At 41.5% G+C, this 23,732-nt stretch overlaps 2 protein-coding genes across 3 annotated transcripts; both read right to left on the minus strand.

The window, feature by feature from the left end:
• Window positions 1-3,509: 3,509 nt before the first annotated feature.
• LOC110525826 (ctenidin-3) lies at window positions 3,510-7,560 on the minus strand. Its single transcript, XM_021606269.2, has 2 exons — window positions 7,019-7,560; window positions 3,510-5,089 (listed from the first exon to the last, which is right to left on the minus strand). Exon 2 carries the CDS (start codon window positions 5,084-5,086, stop codon window positions 4,508-4,510), a length of 579 nt encoding a protein of 192 aa, XP_021461944.1. The 5' UTR covers window positions 5,087-5,089; window positions 7,019-7,560; the 3' UTR covers window positions 3,510-4,507.
• Window positions 7,561-7,659: 99 nt separating this feature from the next.
• On the minus strand, window positions 7,660-21,974 carry LOC110525825 (ras association domain-containing protein 2). Of its 2 annotated transcripts, none has more exons than XM_021606267.2 (11): window positions 21,649-21,974; window positions 14,658-14,710; window positions 12,900-12,973; window positions 12,631-12,706; window positions 12,344-12,495; window positions 11,247-11,341; window positions 10,917-11,059; window positions 10,526-10,679; window positions 10,145-10,266; window positions 9,557-9,654; window positions 7,660-9,391 (listed from the first exon to the last, which is right to left on the minus strand). In XM_021606267.2, the coding sequence occupies exons 3-11, from the start codon at window positions 12,950-12,952 to the stop codon at window positions 9,322-9,324; spliced, it is 963 nt and encodes a 320-aa protein (XP_021461942.1). In that variant the 5' UTR covers window positions 12,953-12,973; window positions 14,658-14,710; window positions 21,649-21,974; the 3' UTR covers window positions 7,660-9,321. The 2 variants fall into 2 exon arrangements, with proteins under 2 accessions (XP_021461942.1, XP_021461941.1); XM_021606266.2 differs by having other exon boundaries at window positions 14,658-14,807; window positions 21,649-21,973.
• Window positions 21,975-23,732: the final 1,758 nt, after the last annotated feature.

A 23,732-nucleotide genomic window follows, 5' to 3' on the forward strand; every position in this document is an offset into this window, starting at 1 on the left:
TGAAGTTTATTTGGTGCTTTATCCGGGTAGTAGTAGCCAATATGCTGTGTTGTGACAAGGTAGGGTTGGTATACAGAAAATAGCACTATTTGGTAAAAGACCAAGTCCATATTATGGCAAGAACAGCTCCAATAAGCAAAGAGAAACAACAGTCCATCATTAATTTAAGACATGGTCAGTCAATCTGGAAAATTTCTAGAACATTGAAATTTTCTTCAAGTGCAGTCGCAAAAACCATCAAGCACTACGATGAAACTGGCTCTCATGAGGACCACCACAGGAAAGGATGACCCAGAGTTACCTCTGCTGCAGAGGATAAGTTTGTTAGAGTTACCAGGCTCAGAAATTGCAGCCCAAATAAATGCTTCACAGAGTTCAAGTAACAGACACATCTCAACATCAACTGTGCAGAGGAGACTGCATGAATCAGGCCTTCATGGTCGATTTGCTGCAAAGAAACCACTACAAAAGGACACCAATAAGAAGAGACTTGCTTGGGCCAAGATACATGAGCAATGGCCATTAGACCGATGAAAATCTGTCCTTTGGTCTGATGAATCCAAATGAGATTTTTGGTTCCAACCACCGTTGTGAGATGTAGAGTAGTTGAACGGATGATCTCCACATGTGTGGTTCCCACCATGAAGCATGGAGGAGCAGGTGTGATGGTAAGGGAGTGCTTTGCTGGTGACACTCAGTGATTTATTTAGAATTCAATCCACACTTAAGCATCATGGCTACCACAGCATTCTACAGTGGTAGAACATCCCATGTGGTTTGCGCTTAGTTGGACAATCATTTGTTTTTCATCAGGACAATGACCCAACACACCTCCAGGATTTGTAAGGGCTATTTGACCAAGAAGGGGAGTGCTGGAGTGCTGCACAAGATGACCTGGCCTCCACAAACACCCGACCTCAACCCACTTAAGGTGGTTTGGGATGAGTTGGACAGCATAGTGAAGGAAAAGCAGCCAACAAGTGCTCAGCATACGTGGGAACTCCTTCAAGACTGTTGGAAAAGCATTCCAGGTGAAGCTGGTTTAGAGAATGCCAAGAGTGTGCAAAGCTGAAATCAAGGCAAAGGGTGGCTACTTTGAAGAATCTAAAATATGTAGACTTTTTTAACACTTCTTTGGTTACCACATGATTCCATATGTGTTATTTCATTGTTTTGATGTCTTTACTATTATTCTACAATGTAGAAAATGTAAAAAAATAAAGAAATACCCTTGAATGAGTAGGTGTGTCCAAACTTTTGACTGGTACTGTATATGTGAGAACATTATGATCAATGCTCACCTGCACTTTACCAATGTCCCTCCTTGTCTTCATTAAATCATTGTGTGTGTATCTACCCTCAGATATTGTGTTTTCATATTCTCTAAATGTAATATTTAACCCATATATTCCATTTGATGTTGGTCTGATAGCAGAAAACCATTCAGATACCATGGCTGTTCTCTTCATTCCTACAGCAATGAGAAACTAACTTAAAGGCAGTGGTGTAAAGTATTTAAGTAGTACTTTAACATCGTTTTGCGTAAGTAGTTTTTTTGGGGTATCTGTACTTTACTATTTGTATTTTACTTCACTACATTCCTAAAGAAAATGATATACTTTTTACTCCATACATTTTCCCCTGACACCCAAAAGTCCAATTTACACACTTATCAAGAGAACATCCCTGGTCATCACTACTGCTTCTGATCTGAAGGACTCACTAAACAAATTATGTCTGAGTGATGGAGTGTGCCCCTGGCTATCCGTTAATAAAAAGAAAAAATACAATTGTGCCGTCTGGTTTGCTTAATATAAGGAATTTGAAATGGTTTATATTTTTACTTTTGATACGTAAGTACATTTTAGCAATTCCATTTACTTTTGATACTTAAGTATATTTAAAACCAAATACTTTCAGGCTTTTACTCAAGTAGTATTTTACTGGCTGACTCACCTTTACTTGTAATTTTGTATTACGGCATCTTTACTTTTGCTCAAGTATTACAATTGAGTACTTTTCCCACCACCACTTAAAGGTTAATTGGATTCTATTAATAAACTCTGGGTTAGAACTATTAATGTTCAGAAATGTAACACTTTCATTGCACAACCTCATTCCAAACCAAATAGTCATTCACATGTGGTTTAAAAGATGGTGAAAGCACACTTGGGTTTTACTTTACAAAATTAATCTTTGGGATTTGTTTCTTTTAAGCCGTCTTTTATAACATATTTTATGCTGTGTGAAGGCGGCTATATTTGGACAAATCTAACATAGTTTCCAACGAAAAACATATATATTTCTGTACTAAAAGGCTGACCTCAGAGAATCAGGAACGTTATTAGTTGTATCTGTAGGATACGTTGTCAAATCATTTTCTCTTTTTGTTTGATCAATCAGTAGCATTGGACATAATACAGAAACAGAATGACTATTGTTGCTAGGCCTTCATCTCTTGTAATGGACCATGGGAATATATCCATAACAACCACAGCCTGCACACTGCATGGTGTTGCTAGGTAGCCTAGAACTTGCTCCTGAAATGAAGCGTGACTATTAAATGTGAAAGGTAGAGAAAGAAAGAGAGGGGGAGTGAGGGAAAACTAGAAAAGAAGTGAGATGAAACAGTGAATGCCCTTATCTGCATAGATTAGGATGCCTGAACATTCTGGCTACAAGTCAAGCAGAAGCTATTTATCTTGCTCTCTCGTTCTGAGAAAATACATTTGAGAAAAGTTCTCTCTATATTTATTTTATATGATCATGATCAACATTATTAATACGTCAATAAATATCAAGATACTGCTCCTCCAGTTAGCTCAATTAGGGCAGTAGGAAGTCGCAACTTGTAGGTCTACCATACATAATTGCATGAGTGAGACAGACTTGTTCGGAGGATAAATTCCATAATGGAACAGACATTTGGGGTTAACTTAACGGGTAACCAGTATTCTTCCAGTTCTCTTATGTCTCCACCTGCTGATGAAGTGACTATATTACAGCCTGACAGCCAGGAGACCCACATTAATATAATTGATCTCACAGTGAGGGTGTTTAGTCATAGGACATCCTATTTATTATTGAGTGCTGACCAACATACCTGGCGCACGTCAACATGTGTGTCACAACAATAGCATTACAGCCTAATGATCTGGGCTAAGACTGAAACCACTTACCATAGCTATGAATAACTCCACTGTGTGAGTCAGGTTCCTAATCTAAAATTTGAATTGAGATCCACTTCAATGAATGGCCTATATACAGCCATTCACAAATTCCCCAAAACAGATTTCACATTCTAGAATCCAAAATGTCTACTAGAACTATGCTCGATTGACTGGTGATTGTTGCATAGGTACTGAAGTGACTGCATGTTTTTGTCTGGCCTCAAAAGCCTATTTAAATAGGACTACTATCTGAACCGTCACCTTCTCATTTCATGATCTAAGGATAGTTGTGCTTTTTACGCATGATTATGGTCAATATCATGAATGGATACACGCATCTCTGTCTCCCATGTTTTTATTGAAGTAACCCGAAAGGAAAACTACATCAGATTCATCAAATGACACCAACACAGAACATGGAACTAGTTATTGTGTATTATACTTAAGCAACAAGGCACAAAAGGTTACGGTATACGACCAATATATCACGGCTAAGGGCAGTTTTGGAGTGCCTGAATACAGCCCTTTTGTATATTGGCCATATTCCACAAACCCCCCGAGGTGCCTTATTGCTATTATAAACTGGTTACCAACGTAATTAGACCAGTAAAAAGTATTTTTTTTGTCATACCTGTGGTATGATATACCACGGCTTTCAACCAATCAGCATTCAGGGCTCGAACCACCTGGTTCATAATGGTGTTAATACACTCCACTCACCCAAAATCACATCCTTTTCAATAAAGTAAGAAAAGTAATGGACACAAAATATAATTAATAGATTTGAACAATATACAGCATTTACAAATCCACATCCAAAAGCTGCCAGTATTCTACTAAGGGTTGAAATCAGTGAAACATGAGTTATAGCGTGAGTCTTTCAAGTAAACTGTTACTGCAGCATGGCAATATTAAACGGTTGATAACAACCATGGTAAAGAGAAGTAAATCATGTACTACTGCTTCATGGAGGTAGTGAGTGCTTGACCGGAAGGTCATCTATCACACACCAGATATTTTATGTTGTGTAATGTCTCATGAAAAGAAAAAGTAATTTTTTTTGTGTGCAATCAGTTGACAAAGAATCCACATCAGAGTCTTTCTGCATCAGGGATCTATATAGGAAGTGTATTTGCCCCACTACACCTGTGAGTCAAAACAGATGGAACTGTGATCTCATTGTCAACGAGGTCATGGCTTGCGACTCAATGCCCAAGGTCTTGATCTGGATCTTGGTCAGAGCCTAGTTTTGGTTTGGGTCTCCAGAGCCTTTATATACATATGGTCTTGGTCTGGAGAGCTTTAGTCGTGACTCCATCCAAATCTTCACTCCATCTCTACATCACTCCCACCCAGTGCCCCATCACCAATGACATTAGTGACCCGATGATGACGATGATGCTGTTATAGATGGGCCCACTGGATGCTCCATAGTAGTACCCCATATCCCCAGAGCCCTCTGGACCATCATAGCCACCAGGCCTGGGGCCATACCCTCCAGCTCTGGGGTACCCCCCATAGCCTCCTCCATAGCCTCCATAACCACCTCCATAACCTCCTCCATAACCCCCATATCCTCCTCCGTAGCCAGGACGACTCAACGCACTGCCCAGCATTGCTCCCCCCACGGCACCAGCAGCAGCAGCCCCTGCCATCTTCCCCGCACTGGAGCCGCCACTCTGGGCAGGCATTGGTCGGTATGCCTGTCCACTCGAGGATGGCATTGGTCGGTATCCCGTGCCTCCACCTTGACGAGGGTAACCCCCACGGCTACTACCGCCCCACCCCCCACCGAAGCCCCCACTACGACCGAAGCCCCCACCACGGCGAGCCTCTGAGGTGGGGCAGACGGTTGCTAGGAGCAACAGGCAGGTTGCCACAGTGAGGAGAAGTCTCCGTTGGCCAACAATCCTCATTCTCTGTGAAAACAAGATCATGAACAGTTTGTGATTGATGAGAATATCCCACATTTCCACACGAGCGCTGGGTCATTATCAAGACAAGAACAAAACATGATCATGACTGTGTGTGTATGAAGTGGGATAACCCTACGAGCTAATCTAGTGTCAGTTAGGATTTAAACCACCTGTGGGTTAACTGGGTTGATTGACAAGGGAAAGCTGATCCAGATCTGTGTTTAGTGTCAGCTGCAAGCCTTAAGACCCACACAGTGATGTAATGCCTGCATTCATCAGCAAGTCTGGACAGTCTGTCCAGTGATTAGTACAGTGGAACATAACATACACACACACACACGTTTGAGTATGGTAGAACACAACGTACACACACACTAACGCACTAACGTTTTCGGCACTGCAGGCTTTGAGAATGTGCTAAGTAAAGGTTATTTTTATGCTAGAGACAAATTAAGAGCAGGGCAGAGTGAGCTGCGGCTGCTAATCCAGCTTTGACAGAAGAGTGTTACACGAGCTGTGAGAAGTCAACACAACACAATAGCATAGATAAGAATCTAACAACTCAACATAGGATTTAAGTCTTCAGTGGATTGACAAGTCAGTATATAAACTCAGGTTGGTACGAACTCTGGTTCTAGTCTAGTATGAAAAACAACGAGGGGATTGAAGGGAAAGTTTCTACTGTCAACATTTTTTCTCTTAACTCTTTTTTGATGCGAGATGACAATAGTCCTTGTCAATCCCCTTTTTTTGTGTTTCAAAACCCAAGAGATACATGTTCTACTTGGTCAGGAGATGACCACTAGACCAATGCCATAACAGATTAACTTCACAAGTACCATGTTACTACATCTCAATAATGGTCATATGGTTTTTACCTCCATAATCTCTCTCATTTCTCTACCTCTCATCTCTCTGTGCATCTCTCTCCTCTGTCTCGGTCTCTCTTACTCAGACCTCTTTACCACTAATCTGTCCTCCCTAAGATTGTTTGTCTGTCCTCCTCTCTGTCCTCCTCTCTCCCCATCATCATCACACAGCATTACAGTGTAATCTGTGTCCTTGGCGCCAAGACTATCCTTATCCCTGAACCTTTTGTCTGTAGATAAATCCAACACAGTAGCGTTCCAGTTTCCAAGATTACCTACATTGTTCATTAGAGGTCAGTGGAGGCTGGTGAGAAGGGCTATAGGAGGATGGGCTCATTGTAATGGCTGGGATGGAATTAATGGAACAGTATCAACCTATAGAAACCACATGTTTAAGCCCAACCTCCTATAGCTCCACCCACCAGCCTCCACTGGTAGATATTATTTCAGCAAATGGAGAGTTCTATAACTTCCGTCCTGGTTCATTCAGAAAACAGAGAGTTCTAGAACACCCCTCCTGGTTCATACAGAACACGGAGATCTATAACTTCCCTCCGGGTTCATTCAGAATACAGAGTTCTTGAAAGTTGTAAATGTAATCCTTTTTCATTTAAAAAAAGAGAGAATTCTTTTCTAAAATATTGCTCATACTTCACTAATTGTATGAGTTTGGACGGATGTTAATAGTTTGTCTTTACTCTCTTAATGATCCAATTCTGATTGTTTACTAACTTGATCTGGGCAGCTCTACATAGCTTTTGGTAACTGTTTAGGCATGGTGTAAATGTCTATGTAAAACTCTTTAGACTAACATTTGACCACTATAGAATTAGTTATACAGGATACAACTGGGTCAAACATTGGCAAATAACACTATTGACACACGTGATGTACCTGCATTAATGCATCTTGGTAATTGTATTTTCCAAATCCCAGATAACAGTTACAGGATGCTACATCATCAATAACACAGATTTAAAAATCTATAGAAATGACAGAAGGATAACAATAATGTACATTTGACTTCAAAGCTAAAAGCAGTAGTGAGAGTTGAAACTCTTACCTGTAGAAGTTGACAAAGAGCTGAGGAAAATCACAGATGTGTCAAGAGGATGTCCGTTGCTTGTTCTGTTGTCCTTTTGGCTCTCTCCTTAGTGTGTGTGATCGTCAGTGATTCCTGTGACTGTCTGGGAGAGAGAGAGAGTGTGGGATGGGTCTCTTCAACCTCCAAATGGTCTCAGCCAGGTAGAGAGGGGATCTATCTCTGACCTCCTCATTGGCTGAGCAGGATAAACAAATGATGCTCATCCCTGCTAACACTGTAGTGTTACAGTAAGCCCATTCCCCAACAACACATAAATACTTGCAAACTTAGCAGTACACTTAGCCAAAGAGAACCTGTGTGTGTGTTTCAGCCCCTAACCCACCAACAGAGTAGAAACTCAAATAATGACCTGTGTGTGTTTTTAGCCTGCAGTTACTGTAAGCCTCCAAGCCTACCAAAACAGACAGCAATAATACAGAGTAATATCATACAGCTTTGTATTAAGTAATAAATAAGTATTATACAACCAAGATAATGTGGTTTCTACCCACAGACCCAAAAAGGCTAGACAGTACAGACCAAATAAATAATCATTATTGTAGAAAGCTAAATTTCTAAATAGTGGCATGTGCCTTTGAAGAGAGAGTCAGAATGCAACATTAAAACAGCTAAAATATTTTATTATGAAATACATGGTGTCAGTCTTGAAAGAGCCATAGAAATTGAAAGGACAGACATACATGCACACACACACGCTCACACACACACACACACACACGCACACACACACACACTCGCTCACACACACTCGCTCACACACAATATACAGCAACCTTTTAAAAGCTGAGGGTTGATATAGGTGTAATAGAATTGTTGTACCACATCTCAAAGTACTGTATACAGTCATACACATGCACATAGTCACACAGATCAATATCTACCAGGAAAGTAAGTACTGCTTCAGAAATGTGCGTGCACACACACAACCTAACACACACACACACACAAAACATTCCCTCGTTTGAGCTATTGTAGTTGATTCATCATGTACATAATTCACAATCTTAAGGAACTCTGGTCCTCTCTATGTTTTGTGCTTCAGTCTCTAGCTATGCTAGTAGAGCAGACACACCGGTCATACCACACTATACTACACTATGTGATTATAACCCTGGCATAACCCTGGTATGGGGTGGCAGGTAGCCTAGTGGTTAGAGCATTGGTCCAGTAACTGAAAGGTTGCTGGATCGAATCCCCGAGCTGACAAGGTAAAAAAATCTGTCGTTCTACCCCTGAACAAGGCAGTTAACCCACTGTTCCCCGGTAGGCCGTCATTGTAAATAAGAATTAGTTCTTAACTAACTTGCCTAGTTAAATAAAGGTAAGAAAAAAAATAACACAGGTAGCAGAAATGCATGTTTTTTCCATTCCACTAGAATTGGTTAGGAGACAGTTTTAGATGAACTGTGACAAGAACAGTCATAAAGTTACATTACAATTCCTGCCTCTGTAGAGCTGATCATGGAGATAGTACTGTACCTCACTTGTGTGACAGGCATGTTTCAACACCACATACTGTCACAGGACAGGAGTCATTCAACCCCCCTACCGACTGACTGGGTGGGTGAGAATCTCATCTAGTGTGGGATGCCACTCTTGAGTCTAAGGCAGGTTCTGGTTTGGAGAGGGAGACAATCAGTTATCTGCAGGTTGCAAAATGGGGCTTTGGCCAAAAATAGAAAATACAAATATGCAAGGAGAGAGAGGTAGGGAGAATAATGGATGGAAAGAGATAGATATATCTAACTCAGTAGAACTAACAAAGAGATGTAGATGTGCTTTAGGTTATTTTGCATCTGAGTGGTATAGGACATGGGACAGTCTAAAATGCCCCATACAGACCCACAAGAGAAAAGTGCCAAACCTTACCTTCATTATTAACCATTATTATTGCTGATATGGATACAGTTAATATGCAGATATCACGACAGAGAGGCAGGTGTGTCAGAGAGGGATTGGGACAGCAAGGAGGATATGTACTGTTTGTTCTTGGTATGGACGGAAAGAGCAGACATCATGTTTCATAATGACCCCAACCTCAACTGAGGAAGTTACCACACACAACCCAGCTCACAGAATTAGTACACTGTCCCTATAGAGGTCTTGGAAGAGATTAAAGCGAGGTTAGAATGGATGCCTCTCCCCGGGGTGGTTCAGGGTCACTCCTGTTTGGGGCTTGGGACGGCATCTGGGGTTGGGAGGGGTAGCTAAGGAGGTCAGGGAGATTTTGGGAAGATCTGGTGGTCCCTCCCTAGACCGGGTCACATACATGCAGTCCCCTCAGGAAGACAACGCAGCTGCTTCTCAATGATACACCGCAGAAATGTATACCTACAGATAGAGAGAGAGAGCGAGAGCAAGTAAGAGAGCGAGAGCAAGTAAGAGAGAAAGAGAGAGAGAGAGAGAGAGAGAAGAGAATGAGACATAAATACACAGTACATGACACCATAAACACAGCCGTTCAGGGGAGGTAGGTAGATGTTGCCGGCACCTCACCTGCTCCTGAGTTTCTGCACCTCCCGGTCCTCTTCCTCCTTCAGCTTGGTGATGAAACTCTGCAGCACTGGCATCTCAAACTTAATATACTGCGCCACCTGGTTGGGAGGAGGAAGAAATGCAATTACAAACACAGACTTGGCCAGAACCCTCAACTATTACAAAGTCACAATACTGTAATAATAACAATTACATAAAGGATGTCATACAGTCACAAAGCTTATTTCAGTTTATGGGCAGTGACTTCACACTGTCAAGCCGGTGGCAAGTCATTGTTGAGGACAACTAATTGGCTTGGCTTGCAGACCCCTAAGCTGCTTAACTTACGGTAAGTAAATTATGGTTTTGGTTTGACTCTGGACTGTGTTATGGTAACAGGTCTATTTAAATTCTAGTCTAGTGCATAAATAGCCCACTGCAGGTTATATTGAACTGAGCCCTTTTGTAATAGATAAGGGGACATACAGAATATTCCATTCTGAGGACGTGATTAAGTTTATGTGTACTAAGAAGTGGGGAATGATTTAGCAGTTACACAGTGGTATGTAGGCGAGGAATGATTTGGCAGTTATACATTAGCAGTCTTACATCATAGGTGACTTCCTCGCCCAGGTCCTGCTCCATTAGGAAGATTCTGCTGACCTGTTCACACGGACCCTGAAGCACACGCAGCACCAGGGGGTAGTCACTGCGCTTCAGCTTTGCACGCTCTGAAAGAAGAAACATTGTCAAACACTTTCACTGCATTACAACGGGTGTGCTTAAGTTACGCTAGTAGATTGCCATGCTTTGCCACAGAGCTGCAGCACTCTCATACCCGCGCACACGCCCACAAAAACAGTTAATAATGCATACTCTACTCTAGGATAAACACAGACATTGCTCACATTGACCCTGTGAAAGTGAGAACGTGATTCAGCTTCACACTCTGTGACAGACACAGAACCACACGACACGACACTCACTCACCCCCGCTGGTGTGTACAAGGTACAGCGCAAAGTCATCCGGGCTGTTCTCAATCTTGAACTTGTTAAGTAGCACTCGTAGCACCTGGGGCGTGGTCATACAACTGTTGATCCGCACGTTAGTAACTGAACCATACGCTGGAGTGAAGACTGCAGTCTAAAGGGGCAATGGGGGAAGCACAATTATGAGAAGGGGAGAGGAATGAGAGAGAGAGAGAGAGAGAGAGAGAGAGAGAGAGAGAGAGAGAGAGAGAGAGAGAGAGAGAGAGAGAGAGAGAGAAAGAGAGAGAGAGAGAGAGAAAATGAATTTATTTGTCGTATTATGTTGTCGTTGTAGTAGTGTGTAGCTGCAGTATTATGGTGTGTGTGTGTGTGTGTGTGTGCGCATGGGTACCTTGTAATTGTAGAAGTGTCCATTGATGGAGAAACGGTGTCGTCGTATCCTCCTCTGGTCGCTAGGCGACCGGCGCTGGGCCTTCCTCAGAAACCCGGCATCGCTCTTCGTCCTCAGCAGCTGGGCGGAGCGCTCATATTCCTCTGTCCAACCAGAGCATAGAGATAGGAGAAAGGGGAGGAGTCAGACAATCACGTTCCTATGAATGTCACAGAATGTTCTAAAAATGTATTGTGTTGAACAGACATGGCTATCTAATGTAGGATAAATAATTGAGTTATCCATAATAACATGCTGAAGGTTTTCAGACTAGTCTTCTATAAGATCCACCTTCTTCCTCATCCGCCTTCACAATACTGTCCTCGGATTGGCTCTCGTGCTCTGTCACTTCTATGTTGGGCAGGGTCTGCTGGGTACCTTCATTGCTATTGACATAGAGAAAACAGGAATATTCCCATATTTAATAGCTTGACATTATTTATGACACCTTATCTTCTCTTAAAAGTTCTCTTAAAAGTTCTACATCAAAGTGTAAATGAGACGGGTAGAGGAACAGTGAAATATGGTCTCTATGTAATCATTAGTGCCTGTCACTTATCCAGAATTTATTCACTTGACTTGAATAAAATATTTCAGTTCAAATCCAATTTTATTTGTCACATACAAGTGTTTAGCAGATGCTGTTGCGGGTGTAGAGAAATGCTTGTAACGAGTTGTTGTGTATATTACATTTGTTTTATTTAAGGACTTTATTATTATTTTCTCTCTATAGAGCTGCTGCCTATCCTGTCTGACAAAATCCCTTACTAGTTCCTCAAAGTAAATAAGGTATACTTTTACGACTGAATACCAACTATCAATCACTTAGATCACTTATAGAGTTTCAGGTAGAGATACCTTGCGAACAACTGCTCTCTATCCCTCGATTGTGCATTATTCTGTCTCTTATGTACAGTAGCAGGCATAAAAGAAACAGGCATGCAATGGATTGTGGTCATGCTAGTTAATTAGCAGGTTGTCTGTGCTAAACTACTCAGAACTTTGGTCTGTTGGAAACTACAACTCCCTACTACATTGCGCAGTTCAGGCTGGATCTGATTTATCTCTAGAGAAACTGCAATGTGCGCATTGAGCTCACAGAAAAAAAACTAACTAAATGGAATTCAAATAACAGAAAGGTTGGTTCATCGCTCAGCACTACTGACCGGAGACAATATGTGTGGTCAAAGTAAACTAAAAACCCTATATCTAGGTCGCCGTAACCCACCCTAGTTATAATAAAGAGATATCAATATGGCCATGGTATCAGGACATACTGTATTAACAAAAAGATACACCCTTGGTAAAAACATAGACCTTTTATACATACAGTATGTAGTACGTTTCTATATGTTGCCTTGGTATGGTAACCAGAGCTCACTCCCTACCTCTGATTATCCAGGGCACAGCCGGAGTGCCAGGATGTAGACGAGGGGGGAGGTCTGATTCGCTCGTGATCGTCCTGCATCTGCAATCTGATAGGCCGACGCAGGCCCCAGGAGATATTCAGCAAGCCCTCCACGATCAGCTCCCCTTCCTCCTGTAGAGACAAAGTTACCATAATCAATAAACACACACACAGACAGTTATTACCCCTTTGGGGCAGGGTGAATTATTGAACAGAGTCAGTTTGGGGTAAATTATACAGTAATATGAGAGAGAGAGACGCACGCACCTCTCTGTGTCTCAACTGCAGGTTATGTCCTTCATAATAGAGGTTGTAGGTTTTGAGGTGGGACAGGACTGTTGCCCTGAAGACAGAAGTACATTATTCTTGACAACAATTTATTACTTTACATACATTTTAATATTATACTTTTTGTTATTACTACACACACCTGAACACACTCTGTGTGTGTGTGTGTGTGTGTGTGTGTGTCCGTGTGTGTGAGAGTGTGTGTGTGTGTGTGTGTGAGAGAGTGTGTGAGTGTGTGTATGGCATACTTGCTGATGAACTTGTTGTCTCCAATCTGAACCCCATCCTGCATGTTATCCATTCTCAGTCAGCATGAGAGGAGCTAGAGAGAGTGTGAGAGAGAGAAAGAGAGAAATTGTGATCAGATGCTTTTAAACATTAATGTGGATAGATACTGAAGACCAATAGATGGAGACTGAAGTTAAAGCTTGGTCGCAAATGGGTCTTCCAAATGGACAATACCCCAAGCATACTTCCAAAGTTGTGGCAAAATGGCTTAAGGACAACAGAGTCAAGGTATTTGAGTGGCCATCACAAAGCCCTGACCTCAATCCTATAGAAAATGTGTGGGCAGAACTGAAAAAGCGTGTGCGAGCAAGGAGGCCTACAAACGTTTGACCCAAGTTAAACAATTTAAAGGCAATGCTACCAAAAACGAATTGAGTTAATGTAAACTTCTGACCCACTGACAATGTGATGAAATAAAAGCTGAAATAAATAATTCTATACTATTATCCTGATATTTCACATTCTTAAAATAAAGTGGTGATCCTAACTGACCTAAGACAGGGAATGTTTACTAGGATTACATTTAAATGTACTTGGCTAAGGTGTATGTAAACTTCCGACTTCAACTGTAGCTAGTTAGCTGCATCTTTTAGCCAGCCAGTTTATATGCAGGGTTAATGTTGTTCTCTCTGCTATGCCAGCTCAGACTAGAGGTCGACCGATTAATTAGGGCCGATTTCAAGTTTTCATAACAATCGGAAATCTGTATTTTTGGGCGCCGATTTGCCGATTTAAAAAAATAATAATATTTTTTTATACCTTTATTTAACTAGGCAAATCAGTTAAGAACACATTCTTATTTTCAAGGACAGCCTAGGAACGGTAGGTTAACTGCCTCGTTCAGGGGCAAAAAGACAGATTTTCACCTTGTCAGCTCGGGGGATCCAATCTTGCAACCTTACAGTTACCTAGTCCAACGCAATAACGACCCGTCTCTCTCTCATTGCACTCCACAAGGAGACTGCCTGTTACGCGAATGCAGTAAGCCAAGATAAGTTGCTAGCTCGCATTAAACGTATCTTATAAAAAACAATCAATCATAATCACTAGTTAACTACACATGGTTGATATGTTACTAGATATTATCTAGCGTGTCCTGCGTTGCATATAATCTGACTGAGCATACAAGTATCTAAGTATCTGACTGAGCGGCGGTAGGCAGAAGCAGGGTCTGTGAGTTTTTATGGCTCCTTTTCCTGGTGTGACTCGACAAACTGTCTCTGTGACACAAGTTTCTGTCAGTGTGAGATGGAGGACACAATCTCTCTCTCTTCCTCTTTTCCTCCTCCTCTCCCATCTGTCTAAAACACATCGCACACAGAAAACCACTAGCACACACAGAAGCTTCCATGGTGACCATCACACAAACAGATGTTAATTTAATATGGCATGCTGCCAGAACCCCCACGTTTCCACATTCTGAAATGGTGTGTGTGTGTTAGGGGGCAGCACAGAAGCTTCCAGATGGACAAGAACAGGTGCATGAATCATTTCAGTTGCACACACAGTGTCTCAGCCTTGTCCCAGGTACCAGCAAGCTAAGTTCCTCCTCCTTGAAAGACCTCTTAAATCACTGCCATTGGCACATACACTCTAACCCACACTGTTATGCTACCCAGTGTATCTTGCTACATCTACTGTGGCAGGCTACCTCACTATTTCATTGCTGAAATAGTGTGTGTTTGTGTGCGTGTGTAGAAGGCCGCTGTGTGGCTTACCGTGCTAAGATCTGTATGATGCTGGTAGGCCAGGAAAGAGAGAGATCCGCTAGCTGCACAAACACACAATAAGTTAGTCCTCAGGGTCCAGTCAGAGGAGTTTACCTGAAGACAGCCAGGCAGGAGCCCAATGAAGCTACTGTGTCCTTTCTGTGGAGGAGAGAGAGAGTTCAGCACTAAGTGTGGCTCTTCAGAATCTGTCTCAGTGGCTGTGTACCCAGGGTAGATGACCCAGTGCCTCAGTCTAAGGCTTCAGTGTGTTTGTAAGAGAAAGGGGAGAGGCGATGGAGAGGGCACCAGAGAGTGGCGGTTGAAGGGGCTGGTTAAAAGGAAGCGCTCCCCATCCGCTAATCTCTTCCTCCTTCAGAGCCTCAGTCACAGCGGAAACTGCCGCTGCCGCTCTGACATGAGTGAGACTTCCTCAATTCAAACTACAGACATGAAATATGATATCGCTCTCTCACATAAACACACACACACACACGCATGGAGAAAGGCACCAACACACACACACAAAAACACACACAGCTTCTCTCTGGAAGGCTCACACGTACCCCCATATACAGACAGAGAGGAATTGAGAGGTACGAAGCAACAGACAACAACCACACCCACAGCATACCTCAGGTGTCCAGCCAACACCTCACAACCATAAACATTATGACCATATGAAAAATGTAATACCAATCAACCCACACACCATGCAGCATTATCAATATTTCAGCACCTACTTTAGGCCCTGTCAGGCACCACTGAACAACACACTAGGAGACATTAGCTTTTAAAGGTCCAATGCTGCTATTTTTATCTCAATATCAAATAATTTCTGGGTAATAATTAAGTACCTTACTGTGACTGTTTTAAATAACAAAAAATTAAAAACAAACTAAAATAGCTTCTTAGCAAAGAGCAATTTCTCAAGCAATAATTTAGCTAGGACTGTCTGGAGTGGTGTGAGTGGGAAGGGGAAAATTGAAAACTAGCTGTTATTGGGAGAGACGTTTGGAACTCTCTATTAACAAATTTGGAACTCTCTATTAACCAGGCAGGCCAAAACTCCATCCCACCAAAGCAGGCTGAAATGTCAGGTGTTCTTTTCAAATAGCTCATATACTAAAAGGGCATTTTAGTAGTTTTCACAATATTATTCCAAACTCATAGTGTGGAAATATACAATGTCTTCAGAAAATATTTGTACCCTTTGACTTTTTGATGTATTACAGTCTGAATTCAAAACGGATCTGCACACAATACCCCAAAATGACAAAGTGAAAACATGTTTTTAGCCATTTTTGCAAATGCATTCAAAATGAAATACCTAATTTATTGAGTATTCACACCCCTGAGTCAATACATGTTAGAATCACCTTTGGCAGCGATTACAGCTGTGAGTCTTTCTGGGTAAGTCTCTAAGAGCTTTGCACACCTGGATTGTACAGTATTTGCACATTATCCTTTTAAAAATCCTTCAAGCTCCGTCAAGTTGGATATTGATCATCGCAAAAAAGCTATTTCGAAGTCTTGCCATAGATTTTCAAGCTGATTTAAGTCAAAACTGTAACTATGCCACTCAGGAACAGTCAATGTCATCTTGGTAAGCAACTCCAGTGTATATTTGGCCTTATATTTTAGGTTATTGTCCTAAAATACACTTTTGACAGCACTGGGCATTTAATACCAAGACCAGGGATGGGTGGCTGTGGCTCAGTCCTTGAGGGCGGAAGTATGTTGGTCCAAGCCTTCTTGTATGTTGGTATGTTAGGAATAGGAATAGGACCCACTACTGGTATGTTGTTTAAGACTGGACTGTGGCCCAAGAAACCTCTAAAAGGCTTTGGAGTTTAAGACTGGACATGTGGGAACCCCTGGTCTAGCCTGGCAGTTCTACATCAATAATGAAACCTAGATCAAAAATATTGCGTAACTGCATCAGCTACTTTATGTTACATACATCTGTCCACTAGAGATTAATAATGATGTGTCTACACTGACACACTACTTCTGATCTGTCTCAATTGAGTCTGCTGCTTGCAGAAAACGTACCATGCCTGTTGTTTTGGGGAGAAACGACCGTCCGTATCAAAAAACAGACAAATTGACCCAACATTGACCCAGGCTAGCTCAGCCCATGGCTCTCTGTTCTGTTCTGCATTCCTGCTGGGATGATGGATTTTGGGATAATGTGATCTGTCCTGTCTGGATGGGGCTCCAAAAATAGCCCCCCCGGTCTTCCCCTCCCTCCGCATTCCCTTGAATCCTTCTCTACAACAACCACAGCAACCAAGCCTGTCTCTCTCTCTCCTCCACCCTTAAACAACCACAGCAGCCAAGTCAGCATACCTCTCCTCCTCCACCCCTTACCAACCACAGCAGCCAAGCCTGTCTCTCTCTAGTCTAAGCATTGCTCTCTCTTCCTCCCTCTTTCCGCACAATTATAGTGCCTTCAGAAAGAATTCACACCCCTTGACTTTTTCCACATTTTGTTATGTTACAGCCTGAATTTAAAATTGATTAAATGTAGATGTTTTATCACTGGCCTACACACAATACCACAATGATAAGGTGGAATTATATTTTAAAAATTGTTACAAATTAATTAGAAATGAAAAGCTGAAATGTCTTGAGTCGATAAGTATTCAACCCCTTTGTTATGGCAAGCCTTAATAAAGTTAAAACGTTTATGGCTTGGGGGCATTATTTCAACGTCTGGATGAGAAGCATACCCAAAGTAAACTGCCTGTTACTCAGAAGCCCAGAAGCTAGGATATGCATATAATTGGTAGATTTGGATAGAAAGCACTCTAAAGTTTCCAAAACTGTTAAAATAATGTATTTGAGTATAAGAGAACTGATATGGCAGGCAAAAACCGGAGGAAAATTCATCCAGGAAGTGGGATTTTTTTGATGCGGGTATTTTCAACTGAATGCCTATAGAGTATCTAATGGGTTAGGACCCAGATTGTAGTTCCTATGGTTTCCACTAGATGTCAGTCTTTAGACATTGTTTCAGGCTTGTTTTCTGAAAAATGAAGAAGAATGAGACCTTTCTGTCAGTGGACTGTAGAATCATGCAGTGCTGGTTTGCGCGTGTGACCGAGTGCGCACCCTTCGTTGTTTTTCCTTTCTATTGAATACGCTATTGTCCGGTTGAAATATAATCGATTATTTAGACAATTGACAACCTGACGTTAATTATAAACATCGTCTGACATGTTTCGATGAACTTTACCGGTGCTATTAGGATGTATTCGTCTGCATGTTTTGACCGCCTTTGAGCCAGTGGATTACTGAACAAAACGTGCCAACAAAAACTGAGTTTATGGGATATAAAGAGGGACTTTATCGAACAAAACAAACATTTATTGTGTAGCTGGGACTCTTGTGGCTGCAACCATATGAAGATCTTCAAAGGTAAGTGATTCATTTTATTTCTATTTCTGACTTTTGTCATTCCTTTACTTGGTTGTAAAATGTTTGTATGCTTTTGTAAGCGGGGCGCTGTCCTCAGATAATCACATGGTATGCTTTCTCCGTAAAGCCTTTTTGAAATCTGACAAAGTGGCTAGATTAACAAGAAGTTAATCTTTAAACCGATGTATAACACTTGTATTTTTTTATGAATGTTTATTATGACTATTTCTGTATTTTGAATTTGGCGCTCTGCAATTTCACCGGATGTTGTCGAGGTGGGTAGCTAGCGGAACGCCTGCACCAGAAAGGTTAAGGAGTAAAAATGTGCACTCACTCTGTGTGCAATAATAGTGTTTAACATGATTTTGGAATGACTACCTCATCTCTGTACCCCACACATACATTTATCTGAAAGCCCCTCAGTTGAGCAGTGAATTTCAAAGACAAATTCCACCAAAAAGACCAGGGAGGTTTTCCAATGCCTCGCAAAGAAGGGCACTGAATATCCCTTTGAGCATGGTGAAGTTATTAATCACACTTTGGAAGGTACAGGATAGCAGGCAGGCTCAGGGTCAGGTCAGGCAGAGGGGTCAAAGCCGGGGAAAACTAGAAAACAGGAACTATGACAAGACAGGAGCAAGAGAGAAAATGCTGGTAGGTTCTACGAACAAAACGAACTGGCAACAGACAAACATGCATAAATACACAGGGGATAACAGGGAAGATGGGCGACACCTGGAGGGGGTGGAGAGAAGCACAAAGACAGGTGAAAAAGATCAGGGCGTGACAGTATGAATACACCCAGTCACTACAAAGATACAGACGTCCTTCCTAACTCAGTTGCCAGAGAGGAAGGAAACCGCTCAGGGATGTCACCATGAGGCCAATGGTAACTTTAAAACAGTTATAGAGTTTAATGGCTGTGATAGGAGAAAACAGACATGTGTAGTTACTTCACAATCCTAACCTAAATAACAGAGTGAAAAGAAGGAAGCCTGTATAGAATAAACATATTTGAAAACATGCATCCTGTTGCAGCAAGGCACTACAGTAATACTGCAAAAAATTAGGCAAAGCAATTAACTTTTTTCCTGAATGTAAAGTGTTATGTTAGGGGCAAATCCAAAACAACACATTACTGAGTACCACTCTCCATATTTTCAAGCATAGTGGTGGCTGTATCATATTATGGGTATGCTTGTAATCGTTAAGGAATGGGGAGTTTGCTTTCCACCAGACACTGGGAGATGAATTCACCTTTCAGCAGGACAATAACCTAAAACACAAGGCCAAATCTACACTGGAGTTGCTTACCAAGAAGACAGTGACTCTTCCTGAGCGGCCAAGTCACAGTTTTGACATAAATCTACTTGAAAATCCCTGAAAACGGTTGTCTAGCAATGATCAACACAGAGATTCAATCCAGGTGTGCAAAGCTCTGAGACTTGCCCAGAATGACTCACAGCTGTAATTGCTGCCAAGGGTGCTTCTACAAAGTATTGACTCAGGGTGAGTACTTATGTAAATGAGACATTTCTGTATTTCATTTTCAATACATTTTCTAAAATGTCTAAAAACATGTTTTCACTTTGTCATTATGGGGTATTGTGTGTAGATGTTTGAAAAATATATATTTAATCCATTTTGAATTCAGTCTGTAACACAACAAAATGTGGAATAAGTCAAGGGGTATGAATACTTTCTCAAGTTCTGTGGCTCCGAGTGCTATCACCGATAATAAGCCATCATTAAAGTGCTCACGTGTCGTTTATCTAAAGGACATTCCAGCACGGCGGGCAGGCAGGTAATTAAGCAGGCTTCAATGCATACGTCTTCAGCAGCAGCCTTCAATAACATAATACAACGTTCACAAATGAATGAACCAGGTGATTCCGCACAACATAATAGACAAACATAATCTCTAGCAGTCTTTTTTTATGGAGTGCACGTCATAAAAACATTCTATAAAACAGGTTTTCACTTTGTCATTATGAGGTATTGTGCGTAGATGAACATTTTTTTATACCCATTTTGAATTCAGGCTGTAACACAACAACATGTGGAATAGGTAAAGAGGTATGAATACTTTCTGAAGGAAATAAGCTTTATTGGCATGGAAAGCAGGTATAAATATTGGCAAAGCAGAAGAGTTTTAGATTGCTTTCTACTCCCTCTTCTCTTCCCCCTCTCTCTATCCTATCTTTCGCTCTCTTGCGCTGAACTCCTGGTCTATTACTTCCTTGTTGTAAAATATCTATTCTCATTAGTGCTGTTGTTTCCCTTTGTTTCCTCTTTATCTAACTTGTTTTCCTCCATCCCTTTTAACATTCTCTCTCTGACTCCACCCCCCATCCCTCCACCTCCCACAGACTGGCACTAATCCACTGACATTAAAACTCCTGACCTCAATTTCCTGACTTCTCTTTCTCCCTCTCTCTCTCTCTCTCTCTCTCTCTCTCACATACACACACACACACACACACACACACACACACACACACACACACACACACACACACACACACACACACACACACACACACACACACACACACACACACACACACACACACGTTTTGATCTCTTGCCCCGTGCCTCTGTCCTCAACTGCTTTAGCCGAAGGGATGAATGCAGGTCCAAATCTCCAGTTCTGTACTCTTCCTGAATTCCTCCCTCTCAACCCCAACTTTGCTCTCCCACTATTGTTCAAATTGTCATAGCAACCCTAAAAACATCTGATGTCTAACAACCAACTCTATCACACAGTGCCAAAGCTTTTGTGTGTGTGTGTTTGTAAATAGACAAGATGCCCCTTCAATCTGGCTCACACCATTATGGTGTCATTAGACAGGAAAAGGTGCAACACTCACCATAAAACATACTTTGTTTTATTAGACAAGTTTAAAAGATTGACGTTTCGGCCTTTAATGGCTTTCTTCAGAATCACACCACTATTGTGAAATTGTATATGACCTTAGGAAGCACAATAGTCTATTATTAATCATTTAAGGTACAGGCCAATATTATGAATTCCCTCACAACTTAGTGTGGAAAATATGACCACATGCTTGGACATCCATATCTGAGAGGATCAGTCTCTGGGCACTACCACTGGCCAGTGTGTGTGAGAAGAATCTTAAGTAGCCTATCTGATATTGATGTTATGTAATCTGTCCAGACAGACACATAATGTTTTATAGACTAGCCTACTAAACTGTATAGGCAGAGCCCAGATACGGCTTCTAATCGGTTTCATTTCTGTGCAATGACATAATAAAAACTGGAAAAACATGTGAATTTGTTTCCCAGCAAAAGTATAATTTGGTACTAATTGCTGTTACTTGAGGGCTAATAGCATTGCATTATCAATGCAAGAAGGTTCATCTCCGATTACTTCTAAACTCTGTTTATGGATCTAAATTAGTCTCACACGCATTCTTGTTCCAGTCACAATTGCTCTAACTGGCGAAACTATAGCCAATATCTATGCAAATACAAATAACAAAGTGTTTGCCTTGTGAGTTTATCGATCGTTAGAGGCATGGCAGACTAATGTCGCTTTAACATATAGCCTACTTACGGACAGAGTTGCTAGTGGTGATTTTCAGGACCTCTTCGGGCTTTAGTTGTTAATGTTTACAAACGATCAACTGGGCTTGGTTCTTCTCTGCCACGCTGGGTTTCGGGTGGGATAGTCGTTAACCGTAAACCGTGAGTCGCCCAGTCTGTTCGTTCCCTGCTCGGTTCGCCCTACCCGGGCATAGGAAACAATCGGTGCATGCACGCACCGGGGCTTGCATGCGTGGCGTCTGCGCGACGAGAGGAGAACCCCATCTGTTGTAGTGGACCTCTGGCACCGTACCCGGTAACCAATCAGCGCACGATCTGCCGCAGCTTTGTTCGCGCTGACTGCTCACTCTCTGAATAGGTGAATAGAATAGGAGGGTGAATCTTGAAAACAATGCTACCCCCAATTCACATGCATAGGGGGTGATAGATAACTAGACCCACTGCGCATACACAAGGGATAGGCCTACTTAAAGTGAGTTGCAATTTTCATTTTAAAACTGTGTAGGTCAAATTCAATTTTAAAACCATTAGGCCTATAGGTACTTAACCCTTAATACATGTTAATGTGCTTTGACTGATTTCAGGTGAAATGTGGGGTTGTATGGCAGTAACCTAGGCTGTATGTAATCACTCTTATTCTAAACATAGTAGTCAATAACATGTATTTAAAGTAGGCGCCATTAAGTGGCGTTCTCCTCCGCTGCTCTCTTCTCTATGTCCCACTAATCTCTTCAGTAACATCTGCTCTAGCTGCGCCGCTCAGCGCAGCGCCGCTCCTGACGTTAATAAAGAGGATGGTTTAGTGCGTGATGTTACTAGACACAACAATATGCTTAATCTCACTATCACGAACACTCACTCTCAGGGGTGGAGAGAGTGGACAAGTTGAAAGAGGATCATTTAAACAATAGCATTTGAGACTATATATATGATGTGGGTATGTTGTGCAGCAGATCTAGTGTATTTATGTTAAGCCTAGGCTGAAATAGTAAGATAGAGGTCTAAACATAATGAATTGATTTCTACTAACAATAAAGACAATAGACAGCATTAATTCTGTAACATCTTATTAAATAGTTTAAGGAACAAAGAATATAACATTTTGTTGCTACTATTAGTATACACAATGCCTGGTTCAGAAGTTTTCCACACACTGTAGCCTACTCAATTCAATATACATTTATATATTTTTACATCTGTTTAAAGTTTGTCAGGTGTTTCTCAATTTGTATGAACACTTTATTAACATGATAACAGGAAGCAATGTTGGAAATATACAATATTAAAAAAATTCTAACTAGCAAAAGTATTCCACCAAACTACAGATTAAAAATACAAAGAAATGTATTCTTTATTTTAATTAAATAAAAATGTAATAAATGGTGCACATTGCAGCATGACAAAATATTAAAATGCATGATTTATTTTCTTACAAACATCTGTCTGTAATAAACATAACGATGTATTAAAAAAACAAACTTTAAAAAGATAAAACACTTGAGAAAGAGAAATGTATATTCTTCAGGTAGTTTCCCCTTCAAAATAACTGAAAGGGATATATTTTTTTTGTGTCATAGACATGGCCATACCTTGACCTGGCTCGTGGGACATGGTTTTTAACATTGAGAATGAGTTAAAGCTCATACAGAGGTGAGGCATTGGCTTCAAATGAGGTGGTCTATGGGCTGAAGCTGAAATAACACCCTACTCCCCTAGTGGACAACATGCTATTTCAGACATTCTCTCTCTTGAAAACAGGTACACTTAAACAGAGAGGACACGGACACCATATCTGCACTGCAGGCGTGGGGTGGGGGTGGGGGAGGGGGGGGGGGGTTGAGCAAGTTGAAGGACTGGTCAATTCCATCTATAGTATCCACTGTTCCTAGCTCTACGGAGCAGAGAAGAGGAAGGCAGTACCAAGCATGCTGCCATATCAAACACTGGTACAAAACCATTGGCTATCCTCTTCTCTCCACACCCTGACTATAGTTAGTCTGTTTAGAGCAGAATGTTCAAGGTGTTCTCCTTTTCCCCTCACACCTTCAGGTCTAGTTCGAGGGCCTAACGGAGTCATGTCCAGTTCAACTTGCT

The sequence above is a fragment of the Oncorhynchus mykiss genome, chromosome 6, assembly GCF_013265735.2.
Source record: "Oncorhynchus mykiss isolate Arlee chromosome 6, USDA_OmykA_1.1, whole genome shotgun sequence".
Classification (NCBI taxonomy): Eukaryota; Metazoa; Chordata; class Actinopteri; order Salmoniformes; family Salmonidae; genus Oncorhynchus; species Oncorhynchus mykiss.